Consider the following 18584-nt stretch of genomic DNA (forward strand, 5'->3'; position numbering starts at 1 on the left):
TGGTGAGTCATATACTGCCCTACAAAGCCAAAAGACCGTAACTTAATTTTTGTCGAAAATGAGTTTTTGTCATTTTTGGTACATTAAGCATCTACTTTATCATGTGGACAAGTATCTTGAGTCAATTGTGTTGTTTTTTTGAGAAAATAGTGGGTTCACTTTACCTTAACTTCCAAAAGCGCTACAGAAGCCAAGGCAGAAGAACGTAACTTCAGTTACGGTTCTTTGCCATGGCTTCTCGGCACTCTTCAACGTTCGATTTGAGATACGGTAGGCTACTCTGCCTTGGTTTTGCTGTGCATCAACGTGGAGTTAGCCTACTGTGCAGTGTATTTCAAAAGCATCATCTTCGTGTGGAACAGAACTTCAAGGAGGCCAAATACGTCGAATCATCACTTTATTGAGCAAGCCTAACACAGGGGTCAAATCTTCGGCATTACTACTTTCTCATACGAGGTGGCAAGCTTATATCCTGGCTTCAGGCCAGGAATCACATGACAAACAAATTTGCATACAAGGAATACAAACATGGTCACAAACAGTTACTGATGTTCTGTCCCCCTCGGACATGGGGCTATTTTGGGTCTTCCTGTGTCCTCCTAGGATCATGTTACAACTGTGGGCTAACTGACTTCAAAGGTGCTATCTTATTGACTCAGAGACAAAGGAATGCTGACTCAGGACAGGACATCTGTTGTCACTCACCTGTTAAACTCCTTAAGTTAACACAGTTCCACCTAAAGTGAAGTTTATTCATTATTCTTAATAAAATGATTACTACATTAGAGTAATACAGTATGATTGATGTGATACAGTATAATACAGTATAAAAATATACTACAACTGCGCTCATGTTACGGTTCTATATTTGTATAATATCTGTCACTGAAGCATTTCTGACACACACCTTAGCTATAACTTGAGAAACAACACTGATCCCAGATCAGAACAATGCAAACAAAGCATTGGAAAGAAGCAATGCTTGCCAGCTGTAAGTTATCGTAAATCATAAGCAATGAATTATTTTTTTCCCTGTCAGCCGACAGCGAAACAAACTTGGCGGACTGTGATAGCCCAACAGTGTGAGACACTTTCTAGGACAGGCGCGAGTGTGAGTGAGACACATCTCCTAGCCTAATCATAGGCTACACATGCACGCAATATTTTCAGCACTAATGATTCACAATTAGGCCTAAGTAAAAATAAACATTGCCTACCTTTTCTTTAACCTGATCAAATCTATTGCAAACGCCGACAAATTATATCCACAGCTGTTTTGAGTAGACTACGCTGCATTCAAAACGTTAAATCCATTATTCTTTCTTGACAGGCTGACAGATCCTACTGACATTAATCCAAAATGAGTCTGAGTCCACTATCCTTGCGTTGGTTGTAATCCTTGCATTCAACATTGTCTAACATTGTTTGCAAAAAGTTATCCTCCACATGCAAGAACGTGCGTTTGTTGACCGAACGGATGTTGACGTTTGTGATGTCAAAAAAACAACAACATCCAACACCTTTTTTTCTTTCAATCTTCATAATGCTGTGGTCACAGCCATTCTCTGGAATGGTTTACACAAGGTACTTAACCACCTATAGGTTAAATAATTATATATATAATTATAATTCATCCAGTGAGTAGATCTCCACGACAGTGTGGGCACCCCTGTCATAATGTAATAAATAGGTCCTAATGATGTGTGAGTTTCTAATGCCTTCAAATACACATGAATTCATACTCATTTACATTATATTATATGCATGTTTATATTACATCAAGCCTAATTGTGTCATGATCAGTAGATTTTATGCAGATGGTATCATTATTATCATATACTGATTTTGTATAGTGATCATCAACCAATTGATTGATCAAATGGAAGTTACTGCCTTTTGCCTTGGCATGACTCCATATTATTGCAGGCAATGCAAAGGCAGAGTACAGTAACTTCCAAATAAGGGTCAAAGGTCAAGTTTGAACTAAATATTTTTATGTAGATAAATTACTTCATAGAAAAACAAATAATTGCCAAATTTTCAATATCCTACTTACAATTGAAAGTCATTTTTCTCATTTCTGAGTTTAGGTCTTTTGCCTTTGTAGGGCAGTATAGTAGTCATATTCTTCTTTCTTCACAGTTGTTCGCGAGCTGAAAGCTTCTAGGAGCAGTTGTGTGGTCTTGGCACACGTTTATAGTGGTGCACCTGTTATAATTGGTCGCAGGTGTGTGTATGTTTTTTCAAAATAAAATAAACATAGCTAGCTACGAAAAATAAATAAATAAAATAAACATAGCTAGCGACGAAAAATAAATAAATAAAATAAACATAGCTAGCTACGAAAAATAAATAAATAAATAAAATAAACATAGCTAGCTATGATTGGTTAAGCCAATAAGGAGCTTGCCCTGTGGGGCAGAAATAGAACAGGCAGGTTGCCTAAAGTAACGTAACCTTCTCTAACCTACATGAAAGAACATAGCGTGTTAGTAGGGTATACCACCTGTCAGATTGTTTTTAGAATTCAAAGCTTCCGATGTAGATCACTAGTCTGTCTGATATTTTCAAAGCATGCAGGCTGTTGAGGGTAATAGTTGGGGTAATATAGCACGTCAGCTGAAATGCTTTTTTAAGTATTTTCTTTTATTTTACAAACATTTTTAATTTTCAATTTTGGACCCAGGAGTGGAGCTACTCTGATGGGGGAGAGTCAAGCTCCTTATGTCTCAACACCCCTGTGCCGTGCAGGGGGGCTGGATGCTCACTGCCCGCACCGCGTGCCTCCATGCCTGGAACTCAACAGCAGATATCTAACCTATGTAATGCACAGTGGTAAAGCATGCCATTTGAATGAGCAGGCTGAACTTCCTTAGCATACAAGAAGCAGGAAGGAACTGAAGTTGATTGATAGTCTCCCCCCACCTCCCCTCTCTGTCTTTCTTGAACTTGACTCAAAAGGCATCATTAACCAGTGGGAAGATTACTAGAATATTTATTACTTTACCCTGTGCGCTTTCCTGTGGAGAGGCCTCTCTCTCCCACACACACACAGACACAAACAGTGCTGAGGTGTTGATAATGAAGGAGTCCTCAGTCAGGAGCTCTCTCTCCCAGGGAGAGGATACTCTAACTCATTAGCTGTAATGATGGTCTCTACATGGCCCTCCACTCCCATCCATCTGCTCTCCAATGACAGTTACACCTCATCCACTAACATGTTGTGAGGTAGTTCTGAGTCCAGGGACACAGGCGTTATGGCGCCAAGTTCAGACATGGTTGTAAGTTGAGGAAAACTCCCTGACTTGTACTCATGTATAAGATCATTCTCAGTTCTCAGTTGTTCTGAGGCTCCTGACTGAGTTACCTATCACTCTCCTTTGCAATGAAAATAAATGTGATCATCAGGGTCAGAATTTCGTCATTTTAGGGGCAAGGCCATTTGGCCTTCGGTGTCACTCAACTTTTTAGGGCACAAAGGTCACATGCCAAGGCACAAAGGCCATTGAATGTTATAAGAAGATTGGGAGCCTACGAATAAATGACTTTAAAGCAGAAGTTCAGTGATTCCTTTAACTGAATGGTCTACTGAATTTTTACCACCCAAATCAGATACAATAACTGCTCTCTAGATGCCCAGTAAATAATACACATGAAAAACATAAATAGCCTACTTTATTCACTTTTTTGTATCAAATGATGCCTCCATAAAATTGTCATAAGTCATGCAATCCTGGTTGAATCATATGGAGCCCCTTCACTGGAAATGCTATGTAGCACTATAGTATAGGTTAGCCAAGCAACCGACTGACAATCATCCATGCACTTAGCAGCACAATCCGTTTCAGTTGCTGTAGTCTCTCACGGCATTATTCTAGAAACCAATATACTGCAACATACTGTAATAAGGGTAGCTAGCCAGTTTAATTGGATTCTATCTAGCTATGCTAGCTAGCTAACTAGCAAACTAGTATGGCTGTCAACTTACACAGGTATTGAAAATGGAAGGTTTGATTCAGTTAAGCACTCAATCAGTCAGCTATCTACCTAATGATGCTGGCTGTCAGTAATGTAACATTAGCTAACGTTAGTTAGCTAACAGCTATGCCTGGGTTCTGTGGAGTTAGCTAGCTAGCCATTACGTTGATCACCCAGCACAAAGATACTTTCTCTGCTTTGCAAATTGTTTTGTTGAAAAAGAAGTTGTTGAAAAAGTTGGGTAATGGCTAGATAACTAAGCCATTTTGAGCCGCATCATAATTTATTAGCTATCGATATAGTCAATTCCGACCTTGTCTGCTTGCTTGCGCTCTCTACGAACCACAACACACCAGCAGTCCTTGCAGCTGGTTGCACGTGCCAGTTTCACATCACATCAAAGCCACTAGCAGGCTGCAGTTGTATACTACCGGTGTAATGCTTTATTGATATCAATGTAGCATCAATTGAATTCATTTCAGATTGTCAAGAAAACGACAGGGGACTGTTCTATTGTTTGATAGGTACAATTAAACCTTCAATAGAGGATGGGAATCTCACACGTCTTGTATCATTCAAGCAACACCCCTTTTATTGCGTACCGCATAAAACAACACATACAGTACAGTACTGGTGACGGCATGACGTTCCTACGTATCACGTATCAAAACATATCACTACAGGGACCACTGATGCTTTTAAAGCAACCTTGAGATTTAGATGGTAGCAGGGGCACAAAAGCCATGGTGGCTGCAGGGAGTATAATTATTTCACTTTGTGTAATGGATCTAGAAGGTTTGGATGTAGCCATTTCTCGTCCCCTGCCATATTTCAATCGGGGGAATATGAAGTACAGCCGCCTTCGTCAGCTACAGCTTTGGCTGAAGGGACGCTGCTGGTTCTGGGGCATTCCTTACATTGATAATTTAACTTTGTTTAGTGAAAGGCAGGACATGGACAATAGAGATGGGCTTCACCTGAACAGGTGTGGAGCCAAGCTGCTCTCATTGAACATTAGTGACACCCTACAATCCCTCCTATACCCTACAATCCCTCCTATACCCTACAATCCCTCCTATACTGACACAATTCTTGCCCAAGCTGTAATTTTGCACAGGTTTTTTACACCATTAAATCTCCGCCCCTTTTCAGACTTGGGCAGCTCGGTCCAATTAAAAGACCTATTTTAGCTAACATTTCTGTTGCTTGCAGTGACCGCGAATCTGGTTGTTCAGTATGATCATGATGTTCTGGCACTTAGTGAACCATGATGCCGATACAACCTCATCCCTGTCATTGTGAACCAGAGATATAAACAGTGAACAATTGCACACAGATACCACCAGGGGTCAAACATCTGTCACCTGCGCCCTCTATGCCCGACCTCTGTTGAAGCTGCTCCTGCTGTCATTACAAGCAAAATGTCAGAGAATTCTGTTTTGCCTGAGCGCTCTCCATCCCGTGCATTTAACCCTGTTGTGTTTAAGACTAGAAAGGGGTTAGGATTAATTCACTGGAACATCAGAAGTATTCTTGCACCGCAGAAACTTGACCATGTAAACATATTAACTAACTTCATAGCTTGGTTTGTGCTCTGACATGCACTGTCAACTGTGAAACCTGGATTTACCACAGGTGGACTCCAATCAGGTTGTAGTAACATCTCAAGGATGATCAGTGGAAACAGGATGCACCTGAGCTCAATTTTGAGTGGCATAGCAAAGGGAGTGAATACTTGTACATGTGATATTTATTTATTTAATACATTTGCAAACATTAAAAAAAATATTATATATAATATAATAATTATATATAATTTTTTCACTGTCATTATATAGTATTGTGTGTAGAATTTTGAGATTAAATGGGAATTTAATACATTTTGGAATAAGGCTGTAACATAACAAAATGTGGAAAAAGTGAAGGGATATGAATACTTTCCGCATGCACTATGCAGCATTCCCCTATCTAAGAATGAAAATGATAAAATGACAATGATAATCGGGTGTAGCCTGACCCTTCAAGAGAGCTGGAACATCGCAAAATGAAGTGTGGAGAAACATCTGGCTATGCGAGACTAGGGAGCAGCTAGCTACTGTAACAGAGGCTAGCTAGGGTAAGCTGGGTCTAGCTTGGGTCTAGCTGGGGTTAGCTGGGTCTAGCCAGGCCTGTGGGCTAGTGGGTGCAGATGAGAGCTAGGAGGGAGCTAGTAAGGGTTAGTGATGTCTGTGCTGCTCCTTACCAGAGAGGTGAAGATGTAGGTGTAGTAGACAGACAGCATCCCCAGCTCTGACGCCTGCAGAAAGAGAGAGAGAGAGAGAGAGAGGACGGGAGGGAGAGAGAAAGGAGAGAACAGAAGAGGAAAATTAAAAGGAGAGATCACAGTGAAGTCACAGAAGCAGTCGGGTAGGACAGAGGCAGTCGGGCAGGACAGAGTGAATGTGATGGACAGGAGGAGTATTTACTAAGTGAATACTGGCACTGCAGAACTGACTCCATTTGATGCTTCTGTGTAGTTCTTTTCATCACTCAAGGCATCAATCACTAGTTTCCATAGCTCTGCAGGTACAATGCCTATTTTTCAAATGTGTGTGTGTGTGTGTGTGTGTGTGTGTGTGTGTGTGCGAGTGTGTGTGTGTGTGTGTGCGAGTGTGTGTGTGTGTGTGTGGTCTCCAGATTGATGATCCCAGTTGTTGGTGTAGGATCCAGGTGGATGAAGATCCCTCACACACTTACAACTCTGGTCTCCAAGGTAACACAGGCTCAGCGCACATGCTTCAGATCAAAGATGGCAATCGGAGCTTTAGAATAATCATCTCAGTGTGTGAGAGAGGGAGAGAGAGTGAGAGAGAGAGAGTGTGAGAGAGAGAGAGAGAGTGTGTGTGCTGTAAACAAGCTGTGAGAGAGCCAAAAAGCACACACCTGTCTGCATGGGCTATTCAATCTAACCTGTCCTATGTCTTCATGACTGGCATTCGTGGTGATATGTTATCTTGGTGATATGGTAATATCTTAACTCCAAATTGTAATTTAATTTAATCTTCTGTGTACACTCAAGCACCCAAACAGTATGTTGTTTTAAAGGAGTAGTAAAGGGAAAATGCATGTTTAGCCCTGTTTTAAGGTTACTTATGATCATATACAATGGTTCAGATCAAAACGTTGACAAAACTAGCACTTTTGAGAAAGTCTGATAATTGCTCTACCACCGTTTTGGTCATACAATGGATGTGGGTGGGCACCTTGAAAAATCATTAAAAAAGCATGTTAAACTCTCGATTTCAAAGACAGTGGGTAATCTAGCCTACTTATCGGTATTGGTATAAACATCTGGACCACTTGGCTTTTCTTTTCCCTATGTATATATTTTATGTTTTTATTATGTATAGATTTTATGTTATTGCTATCCATCTCCTTTCTTCTTTCTTCCTTCATTTACTTCTCACCTCTATGCGTGCAGCAGCTACAGTATATGGCTCATTCTGTTTTGGCGTACCCGGCAGCTACTCTCCCACTTCCTAAGTGACTGACCCAAACATCGCACTGAGTTGTATCCGTTTTGTCTCTTGGAATGTTAAGGTCTTAAATAAGTTTACTAAATTAAACACAATAATGTCTCACTTACAGCACTTGAAGGCTGATATAGCTTTTCTTCAGGAGACACATTTATGCCCTTCTGATGTTCCGAGACTCAAAAGGCAGTGGGTTGGGCATTTATTTCACTCAAAGTTTAATTATAAAGGGGTGCTGCCATCTTAATTCGCAAAAACGTTGCTTTCAAACTGCTTGGCTCAACTGCTGACCCCAATGGCCGTTACACAATTGTTTCGGGTGTCATTCAAAATACTCCAGTAGTCCTTGTCTGCGTTTATGCACCTAATTGGGATGATAGTCAGTTCATCTCTACATTCTTCTCAATACTACCAGTCTTCATTAATAGTTCCTTGATTATAGGGGGGGATTTCAATATGGTCCAATACACTATTTTTGATCGATCATCTACTACTACTCTGCTTCTGCAAAGGCTCTAGCCTCTTATGCTGAACAACTGGGTTAGTCTGACCCCTGGAAGATCAATTTTCCATTAACCAAAGCATGGTCTTTCTTTTCGCACCCTCATCATACTTACTCTCGGATAGAATTCTTTCTTTTGGATGATAGGCTTTTGTCGAAGGTTAAGTCGTGCGAGTACCATAGCATTGTTATTTTGGATCATGCCCCCACGTCTATAGAGATCAATCTACCCAAAAGCTATGTTCCATCAAGGCAGTGGCGCTTAAATTCTCAAATGCTGACCAACGATGCCTTTAAGGAGTTCCTAGCCACTCAAATTGGATTCATTTTTGAAATTAATAAAACCCCTGATGTTTCTCAGTGCTATGGGACGCATTCAAAGCTTACTTACGAGGTCAGGTAAAATCCTACTTCTCACATGCCAAGAGATCGGAAGCAATTCAATTGATCTCTGAGAAAATTTTACAATTAGACAACCAGTATGCGATAGCTCCAACTCTGGCTCTGTATAATAGACGGCTTCACCTCCAGGCTGAGTTTGAGCTGTTATCCACAAATAAGACTGAACTACTTCTGCTCAAGTCTAGACAACGCTTTTTTGAGACTGGAGATAAAGCAGGTAAACGCCTTGCCCATCAAGCTCGTTCTGCTGCAGCCTCCAGACTGACTACTAAAATAAAGTCGCCTTTTGGGGATGTTCTTACAGATACAAGGGATATAAACACTGCTTTCCTAAACTTCTATTCTGATCTCTACTCCTCTGAATGTCCCCCAGATATTTGGGACCATGACAACCCTCTTGATAATATATGTGACCCTGTACTTGATGAAACACTCTCTGGCAACCTTGGTGGACCGATCTCACTTCTTGAGATTCAAGAAGCCATACAAGCTATGTAGAATGGAGTTTGGAGTCTATGCAGAATGGAGTTTTATAAAGCATTTTTCCACCTCATAGGCCCTGAATTGCAGAGTATGTATAATGAATCCTTTTTAGATGGTCGGCTGCCAGATACATTATCTCAAGCCTCCATCTCCCTGTTGCTTAAGAAAGATAACGACCCACTTCTTTGCAGCAGCAGGAGGCAGATTTCCCTTCTAAATGTGGACCTGAAGATTTCGGTCAAAGTCCTCTATAACCGTCTCAGACGAGTGGTCCCAGACTTAATATCGGCTGATCAAACAGGCTTTATTCACGGGAGGCATTCTTTGTCTAATACAAGGCATCTGCTGGACATAATTCATGCACCAAGCTCTAGCTCCCCTGAATTTGTCCTTTCCTTGGATGCAGAAAAAGCCTTTGATAGGGTGGAGTGGACCTACCTTTTTTTGTTTTGGGAAAAATGGGGTTTAGTAAAGATTTTATCTTGTGGATCAAAATTTTATATTCAGCCCCTGTAGCTTCAGTTATCACAAATGACCTACACTCACCTTTGTTTCCTCTCAAACGAGGCACAAAACAAGGTTGCCCTCTGTCCCCTCTGCTATTCGCAATTGCCATAGAACCCTTGGCTATTTGGCTTCGTGGTGAGGCTAGGTTTGAGGGGATTGTGAGGGGCAGGGCTACCCATAAGGTGCGGATGATTTACTTTTGTATATATCCAATCCAACCTCTTCTATTCCTATTATTATGTATATATTAGAGCAGTTTGGTAGGTTCTCAGGGTATAAACTGAACTTTCAGAAAAGCGATTTTTTTTCCTGTGAACCCAATAAGCTGTGAATATGCCTCACTCACTCTTTCCTTTTCAAAGGGTGGATAATGGGTTAAAATATCTAGGCATCGTCACTAAATGTTTAAGGAAAATTTCCTCCCATTATTAGAACGCTGCAAAGCTGATTTCAATCGTTGGTTCACTCTGCCCCTTTCGTTGGTTGGCCAAATTAACCTTATAAAAATGCCTATTCTGCCCAAGTTTCTGTATCTTTTTCAACATATCCCAGTATTTATTAGGAAAAGCTTTTACTAAATTTGATCAGACTGTATCTTCCTTTCTATGGGGGAACAAACAACATCACATCAAAAAAGTGTATCTTCAGCAGCCTAAGTCAATGGGTGGGATGACTGTGACAAGTGTATTGCTCTACGCAGTTTTACTTTTGTCAACTTTGTACTTTTTCTTGTACGTGAAGGTTTTCAAATTCTTGTGTATCTCTGCAGGGGGGTCGGGAGAGGGGATTTGTACTGGAGGGGGGAGGGGAGATGTTGAAGTGGGCTAGCTTTCACCTTAGTTGCCTGGTTAGGCCATAGACAGAGCGAACACTGAAATAGCCACAGAAATCAGGCCTAGTAGGGAACTTTCCTGGAATTATCTTTGCTGACCGTCAGCAAGCTGACCAGTCATTTCAGTAAACAAGTTGACCAAAGCACGATATGAACAGGTGCTGTTGCTTAACAGACACAGGATCTTCTGTCGCTAAGGCAACGGCCTAATCTTGACATGGCTAGTTGACCAAGTTGCTATTTCTATGCCTGATTGCATTCTTCCACATAACTTGATATCACATTCCTCCCACTCTTGTCTACGGAGTAGCCTATAAGAGATTTTTGTCTTTGTATGCAAGGGAGCGCGCTCTTCCCTGAAGCTTCCAGCACTTTTCTCTGAATGCTTTCAGTTCCGCTACTACTCTGTGCCACGCAACGCAACGTATGTAATGTATTGTCATCTGCCAAAGCCTAAAGCTAAAGGCAACTGTGAACTTAGGATGCTCTGTTAATAAACACCAAAGTCCATGACGTCCCAGTGGAAGCCTTTCTCTCTGTCTGGAACTGAACTAATTTACTAGGGATCATCAGTAAGGCAATTATTCATTAATGTCTATATGTATGTTGTGACTGTTCTTTTTCATATTTTGTTGAAAAATGCAAATCTAATTAACCAATTTTTTTTTTAAGAAGAGAGATTGATGAGATGAAGAGAGATTGTTGAAATGAAGAGAGATTGAGCCAAAGAACAAGAAGAGAGAGATGAAGTAAGAGCGTTTGAAGGAGTTGAAACAGGAAGACGGACGCTGGCAGAGCGAGGAAGACAGAGACAGACAGCCTACTGAGCTCCTAGAGTTTCCATGGCAACGTGATGCTCATTATCTGCTAGAGAAAGTGTGTTTGAGAGAGAGAGAGAAAGATTTATTTATTTATTTGTATTATATTAGTTATTTTATTATATCAGTTATTTTTTATTATATTAGTTCTAAAATGTCTTGTTTGTCTATATTATGTATTTTCCCAGGCTTTAACATCTAGCCCAGGGACTGCAGCTGAAAATTAGCAACCCTGTTAATGCTGGCATATCTACAGTTTTTATTCATGCTGTCCCTGCTCAGATAAACCCAATACAGTAAATAAAGTAAAGATAACCTCTAAAGAGAGAATGAAATGGACGAACTACTGTATTCACTAGTAGGAGTGTCCGTTGTTGGTGTCACTTTCTCTTTCTCCCTCTGTCTCTCTCGTTCTCTCTCACAGGCACGTACGCGCATGCACACGCGCACACACACACACACACACACACACACACACAGGCATAAACACAAACACTGTCTTGTCCACTACAGCCTCACATCCATCCAACTTATGCTCTCTCTCCCTATCTATCTATCTATCTATCTATCTATCTATCTATCTATCTATCTATCTATCTATCTATCTATCAGGTTGCAGCCGATGTCACCTAATGATATTATACAAATATGTTACAACACCCCCGTTTTTTGTCATGTATTCAATCTAGAAAACATAGCCTATTCTCACAATGAGATCTTCACTTGATCAAACACGTGTACTGAATCGTTTGTCCTAAGGTCTTGTATTGCAGTGTTGTGATGCACATATATAGGCTATTGTGATATATGGCTATTATTATGACTACATTTTGGGGTGGGTGGAGGTGAAGATATTAAGTCAAGTTATTATTTTCCTTTCGTAATTTACAACACCAAATAATTGTTATTCTGCAAAACATTCTGAAAGTTGAGTAAGCCTAATCATCACTAGTGGCAACAGAATGTTGATCCAGCACCTCGATCAGACCCAACTGCAGGAAGCATCACGCATTTTTGGATTAAACAGCTCCAGTAGAGATATTCGATTATGACCAGAGGGCATTACAATAACATTCAAAATGAGATCTATTGACTGCATGACCTGTTACGACTCCAGAGACGTCTAGCCCATATCCGCTGTGCGCTCACAGCGCAAATGATCTATCTTCTGGTAAGACCCACAGTTTGACTAACTAGGTCTATACTGTTCGTAGCTGGCTGAAAGCTATTATGTTAGTCTAATAGTCCAAGCCTCCAAGCTTGCGTGGCCGGCTGCAGGGTGCTTTTCCTCGGTGTCGCGGGGGAGATGAGCCATCGTTATACCTTTTTCGTACTTTTCCAAATAACGCGATTTCGAGGATATGGCCTGTTAGTTAGTGTGTATCTTTATCATGTTTGGGGGTTAAAAGGTAGTGTGACATCTTACGTTTCTTATATTAAGGACTTTGTAAATGCCTGTAAGCTTCCTGGTGTCGAGGTAACTATGGTTACAAACAACAAATGTGTGGAGGTTGGGGCCACGACCTGTCAATCATTTCTGACTGACACGCCCTATTTGGCATGCCCACAAAACGAGGTGAGCTTGGAGAGGGCGAAATTTTAGCATATAAAAAGGAGTTTTATAGTACTTAAAAATGACAGAATAACAACACTTATGGACATATTGACTTTGATTTTACCTAAAGATAACTGATGTGTCATGTTCAACCACCATGTTATTCCTTTAATAAAATACTCTTGAACCTATATCACCAACAGGCGGACCGCGGTCCGGATCCGCACCCAGAAGCCGTCAAATCCGGACCTCGTCTTTAACCCGATAAATCAATGAGAATTTATCCCTTTTGACGGAGTGTAGGCAACTAGTTTGAGCCTGCACAGCCTTTGTAGTATTTTATAGCATTTGTTTACTATCTCAAGCGTCACTAGCCAATCAAATCTGCATGTTCATTGCCTGACGTCACCCAGTCTACACGTGACAGCCTAGCTATCGTTAATTTTACTTTAATCAGAGCGATTCCTTGAACGTTAGTTGGAGCTGGACACTGCATGACCGCAGAAACTAAGGACAAACATAGGGGAAGTGGGAGGGTGGGATGCCACAGGTAGACAGGAAAAAGGTGTTAAATAGTTCAATTCTTAAAATGTGTTGAGATTGTTAACACAAAAGGGAAACTCAAACTTTTTTTTTTTTTTAATTTAAGCACTTTAATTTCAGATGCACATTTTTCAAAAGCTACTTTGCTTTTAAATGTAGACCTCATTTTACTCAAGTTTATAGTAGCCTGCAGTACTTTTGATTTATAATCCCTCCAAAATGTGAAATCCCTCCTAAATATGAAGTGTCAATAAAAAACAGGTTGAAATGTTATTGAAATGTAGCCTACTTTATTGGATTTTAAAGTATGTTTGGGATCATACAACTAAAGTGAACAATATTTTAACTTCACATGCATATTGCACAGTAACATACAGCAAATACAATAATCTGATAGGAATATGCAAGGAAACAAATGTGTTGAGGGCATAAAAAACGCATGCATCACCACCGGACCCTGGCTTGAGGCAATTCTGTCAAACTGGACCTCTTAGAACTGTACTTGATTACCCCTGCTCTAGAAGCACACACCGATTGTAAATAAAATACTCTATAGCCACACACCTGTGAGCGCACAAGTAATTTTCTGTATTCAGAAAAACATTTGATCTGAACATTCAATACAATGCATTTATTGTATCTTTCTATCCTTGTGTAGCTAATATGTTAGCATTATTAGCATATATAGCAGCAGCCCCACAAACTCATCTGATAGTGCTGCATTGCAAACGTTGTGTTGGAATTCTACAATGCCCCTTGCTACAATGTTTACAGCACTTTCTGAACATCATAAACAAAACATGTTTTCAAATTATTTGGAGGGTATATCTCTAGCTATCAGAAAACAACTAGCTCATATTGTTGTGTTAATAATTGGTGAAAAAAACACATTTGTTCATTCATTTAGCTAAAGCTAACATGCTAGCTATCTACCGTCATTCGTGACTGGATGGCCATAGCCCTATATTGCAATAAACAGTCAGAATAACAGTGCTATCAAACAAGCTTAACATTTATTTGGAAACACTAGCACAACAGTTGGCTGGCATTTCATTTTGACAACTGAGTAGTTTATATGTTGCATAGCAAACGAGAACAGAACACCACTTCGCGTCGTGCCTAACAACGTCCCCTAGCTGTCCACCTACAGCCTTTCGTTGTTTATTGCTTAAATAAAAAGTACAGTATACATGTTTACCAGTAGCTTTAGAATTAAGAACTTAGAATCAATGAAGAGCCCACTGCTTAAAAACACACTGGAAGTTATATTAGAGCAAGAGAAAGATTAATTATCTTTGAAGGTAGAGCTGTTGACACAAGCCGTTACCAGGTGGCTGAACAGAGAACGTAAGAAGAAGGAGAATAAGACAATAAGAATAAATAAAATCAAGAAGAATAAATAAATACAAGAAGAATAAATAATGACAAGAAGATTAAATGAAGACAAGAAAAATAAATAAAGACACAAATAATAAATAAAGAAAAGAAGAATAAATAAAGACAAGAATAATAAAGACAAGAAGAATAAATAAAGACAAGAATAAATAAAGACAAGAAGAATAAATAAAGACAAGAAGTGTACATAAAGACAAGAAGAATAAATAAAGAAAAGGAGAATAAATAAAGACAAGAATAAATAAAAACAAGAAGAATAAATAAAGACAAGAAGAATAAATAAAGACAAGACGATTAAATAAAGATAAGGATAATAAATAAAGACAAGAAGAATAAATGAAGACAAGCATGAATGAAGACAGTGAACGATGCAAAAGCAAAATGTCAAATGTACCCCACCCACACACACACACACACACACACACACACATACACACACACACACACACACCAATGGCTTCGCATTCTGTTTGATACAAACAAACAGTCATAACGAGCTGGCTAAATGATCCATTACTTCCATTAGGCCTAGCCTGGCTGCCTCATCCTCCGTTCACAACCCCATTAATCCTGTCTAATGAATAGACCTCTCCTATCCTGGGCACTGACTAATGGAACACTAGCCCTGGGTACTTCCTCCTGCAGCAGCCTGCCATGTGCTCTAATTGATTTTTTTGACAGAGCATTCAGTGCTATTGGTTTGGCTTGCTCTCTATCCACCCTCAAGCAGGGTTCCCACACAAATATCAGTGAAATATCAAATTCCCTGACTTTCAATAGCTAAAAAGCTGAATTTCCATGACCTGAAATGAACCGAAATGCTTTTGACGCAGGAAGATGGATAGATAGATTATTTAGAGAAGGGATAAATAAGTTCTGAAAAACCAAGTAACCATTGGAGCTGCACCCTGAGAGTCAACAAGTTCAATCATCAGACGGAGGAGACCCTTTAAGTCCACTGAGATTCTTGAAGTCGAGCAGTCATTTTTTTGCTCCACTGTCAAGATGCGCTGGTGGGCTAAGACCACTCACCTGCCTTGTGAGTTGTATAGGACAGGCCAGTCATTGGTTTGAGACCTAGGCTATTACCATAGCTATTTGTTGTGCAGTAAAATGAGGCCTACCTCAAGAAGAGAAGCTTCTCAAACTTTTTTTTGAATATTTCGACTGGGATTTTGAAATGGAGGAAATGAACACGTATAGCTAAAATCTAGTTTTAAGCTTAATGTTGATGTATAGGCCTCTGAGATTATAGAACAGTCAGCTCTCAGCCCGCTGCATGCTGTAGGCTATGCGGGCGAATACAGAATATAGTCACTAGTGATCACTTTTCAATAATGTGTAGTAGCCTAAATTAAATTAATAGTGAAATTAAAGTGCTATGTTGCAAAAACAATGGGAACTTTTAACTTGTGGTCATTCCCAATGATATGAATCGATAACTGACAGCTTCTAGGTGATGTGTCCATCTGTAGCATAAGATTGCATGTGCACCTTTTCCCGAAAAATAACAAGGAACGAGGGTAGGAAAAATACCAGTTTCCATCACGTGTGCTTTCCCAAATAACTGATTCGGGTACACACCTTATGGGCACCTGCACATAGATTACACTTGACCAGTATTTTGTCCTTGATCTCAAGTAGGGAACTATAATGTCCATATTTCCATGACAGAGAGCTCACATTGTCAGAACCATGTGCGACCTGCGTTATGCGGTACTCTCGTCCCCTCGTGCGTGTTGACGTCAGCTGTGTGCATTCCACCTCAAAGCATCCCCCTCTCTTCCCACTGCGCTCTCTCTCTGCTCATACCCCCCCTGCCGGCTAGAAGCCGAACTGCACCCCCAGATATCACATATGAACTCCATTGACCATAGTGAAGCAGTAGCACATGCAGAGAGCTCAGTCCAGAGGGGATGATGTGCTTCTAAGCCATCATCCATGTCCATGAACAAGATGTCTCCAATGGTGCTACTGTCAGCAGACGTATCACCGCAGAATCTGTGTATAACTCCACTAAATGTCAATGATTGTCCCATATCGTGCACACATGTCACCAAAAATAACAAGTATGTGGTAAACAAAGCAATTCTAAACAATCGTAAGTGGAAAATTTACCAAACTGTTAATAACTCAAGAATTGTTTGGGATCCAAACGCAAAACCAAAGGGTAAATTATGGTGAATGTTACATCCTGGCACTAACAACTGTTGCTTACAACTGAATATTTCTAAAACAGTTTGTATGTTCTTCTCCAAGGTCCATAGTAATGTTGTAGTACAGGCCTTTTTTTATTTTTTTTATCTCTGGAGAGAAACTCTGTGTCAGAGTATAAGTACTTAGGAGTACACATTGATAGAAATCTGGATTTCAAAAGCCACATAAAAAGAGTTAGCAACAAGGTTAAATTCAGTCTGTCAAATTTCAGGTTCAGTAAAGACCTTCTTTCAACCGAGGCAGCAAAGCTTTATCTTCATTGAATGGTTCTTTCCCACATTAATTACTGTCTGATAAGTTGGTCAAATTCTCGCAATTCTGATTTAAACCCCCTGCAATCACTTTATAAACAAGCACTGAAAACCTTAGATAAAAAGCCATTTTCTTATCACCACTGCCACATTTTTTGCTAGGAAAACCTTGTTAAATACATAAATCTCTGCTTGGTCTTTAAGATCCTGCATGGGTTAGCTCCGCCTCCTCTATCTGGTTTCATCGAACTCAAATCTGCCTCAGCCAGAGTTACGAGAGGAGCAGCTAGGGGTGACTGCATGTTACCATCTAGAATAAGTGCATTTATCCAGGCGGGCTTCTCCTTCAAAGCAACCCATCAGTGGAATTCAGTGCCACAATCTATCAGAGAGTCCCCAATTTACTACTCTTTCAAAAGTGGTGTTAAGAAATGGCTTCTGGAGAACCAACAGTGTCAACACTGATCTGTGTGCATGCATGTGCGCATGTGTGTGTCTGTGTGTGTGTGTGTGTGTGTGTGTGTGTGTGTGTGTGTGTGTGTGTGTGTGTGTGTGTGTGTGTGTGTGGGAGAGTGTACGTGCCCGTCAGGTCCTTAGCTAACATTTTTATGTTTTTTATGTAATTATGTATTATTCTTTATTATGTATATAATGTATTTCAATGTATTTTAATCATTGTAGTGCTCATACCATCTGCCCCAGAGACTATGGTTGGAAATTAGCCAAGTTGGCTAAACCAGCATATTTACAGAAATGTTCCTTAATGTGCACTGTCTCTGAATTTTAAACTATTAAATAAATAAATAAATAAAAATAGACAGAACTGTCAGCCATGTAGGCTAGGGATTGTTGATGCATTGCGCTTGAGCAATTGACATTGGATCATTAACAGGAAATGTAGGCTATTTGTCCATTGCGCAAAAGTAGCGAGCCCATTTAAATTTCAGTAGCTGTAACTGCGTTATTTTGATTCAAAATGTAATTCATTACATTACTAGTTACTGCCAAAAGTAGTGACATTACTAGTGACAGCTGGTGAGTTTGAGTTTAATTTTTGACCGCTGTCCCGACTCAGTCTCAGTCAGTCTCCCCTTAGCCTAGGCATATGAGATAAAAACAAATCATCAAATCTCTAGTTTGAACAGGTGAATCTGATTCAACTCACAAAATTCGGAGTCAGGTACGACCATAGTGCAATATGGGAAACAAGTGAAATAGCCTGCATGGAAAATACTGCATGGAAATTATTACATTTTGATGAATGCCAACTAAAATGTAAACATGTTACAAACAAAATGCCCTAAGTCATTATATACCATGTATTGGACAACTAAACAATTATGATATCCTCTGACGTTTCATGTCTGGAATATACTTTTTAAAATTCCATGATACTCCAGAAATTCCATGACCTGTGGGAATCCTGCTCAAGTCCTCTTTGTGCCATACTGTCCGAGGAAAACTCAACCTCCAGAAGGAAAATACTCAGGTCAACTCAACCTCCAGGAGGGAGATACTAAGGTCAACTCAACCTCCAGGAGGGAAATACTAAGGTCAACTCAACCTCCAGGAGGGAAATACTAAGGTCA

The 18584-nt window shown here is 40.1% G+C and overlaps 1 protein-coding gene across 1 annotated transcript in view; it reads right to left on the reverse strand.

The window, feature by feature from the left end:
- grik4 (glutamate receptor, ionotropic, kainate 4) overlaps window positions 1-18584 on the reverse strand; it is a gene marked incomplete at both ends in the record, with an annotated part of 186394 nt that overhangs the window by 73417 nt on the left and 94393 nt on the right. The window contains one exon of the mRNA XM_084441735.1: window positions 6221-6274. Within this exon, the coding sequence (XP_084297861.1) occupies window positions 6221-6274 (54 nt within the window). The remainder of the gene's footprint in view (window positions 1-6220; window positions 6275-18584) is intronic.

Source organism: Borostomias antarcticus (genome assembly GCF_949987555.1).
Source record: "Borostomias antarcticus genome assembly, chromosome: 1".
In the NCBI taxonomy this organism is placed as follows: Eukaryota; Metazoa; Chordata; class Actinopteri; order Stomiiformes; family Stomiidae; genus Borostomias; species Borostomias antarcticus.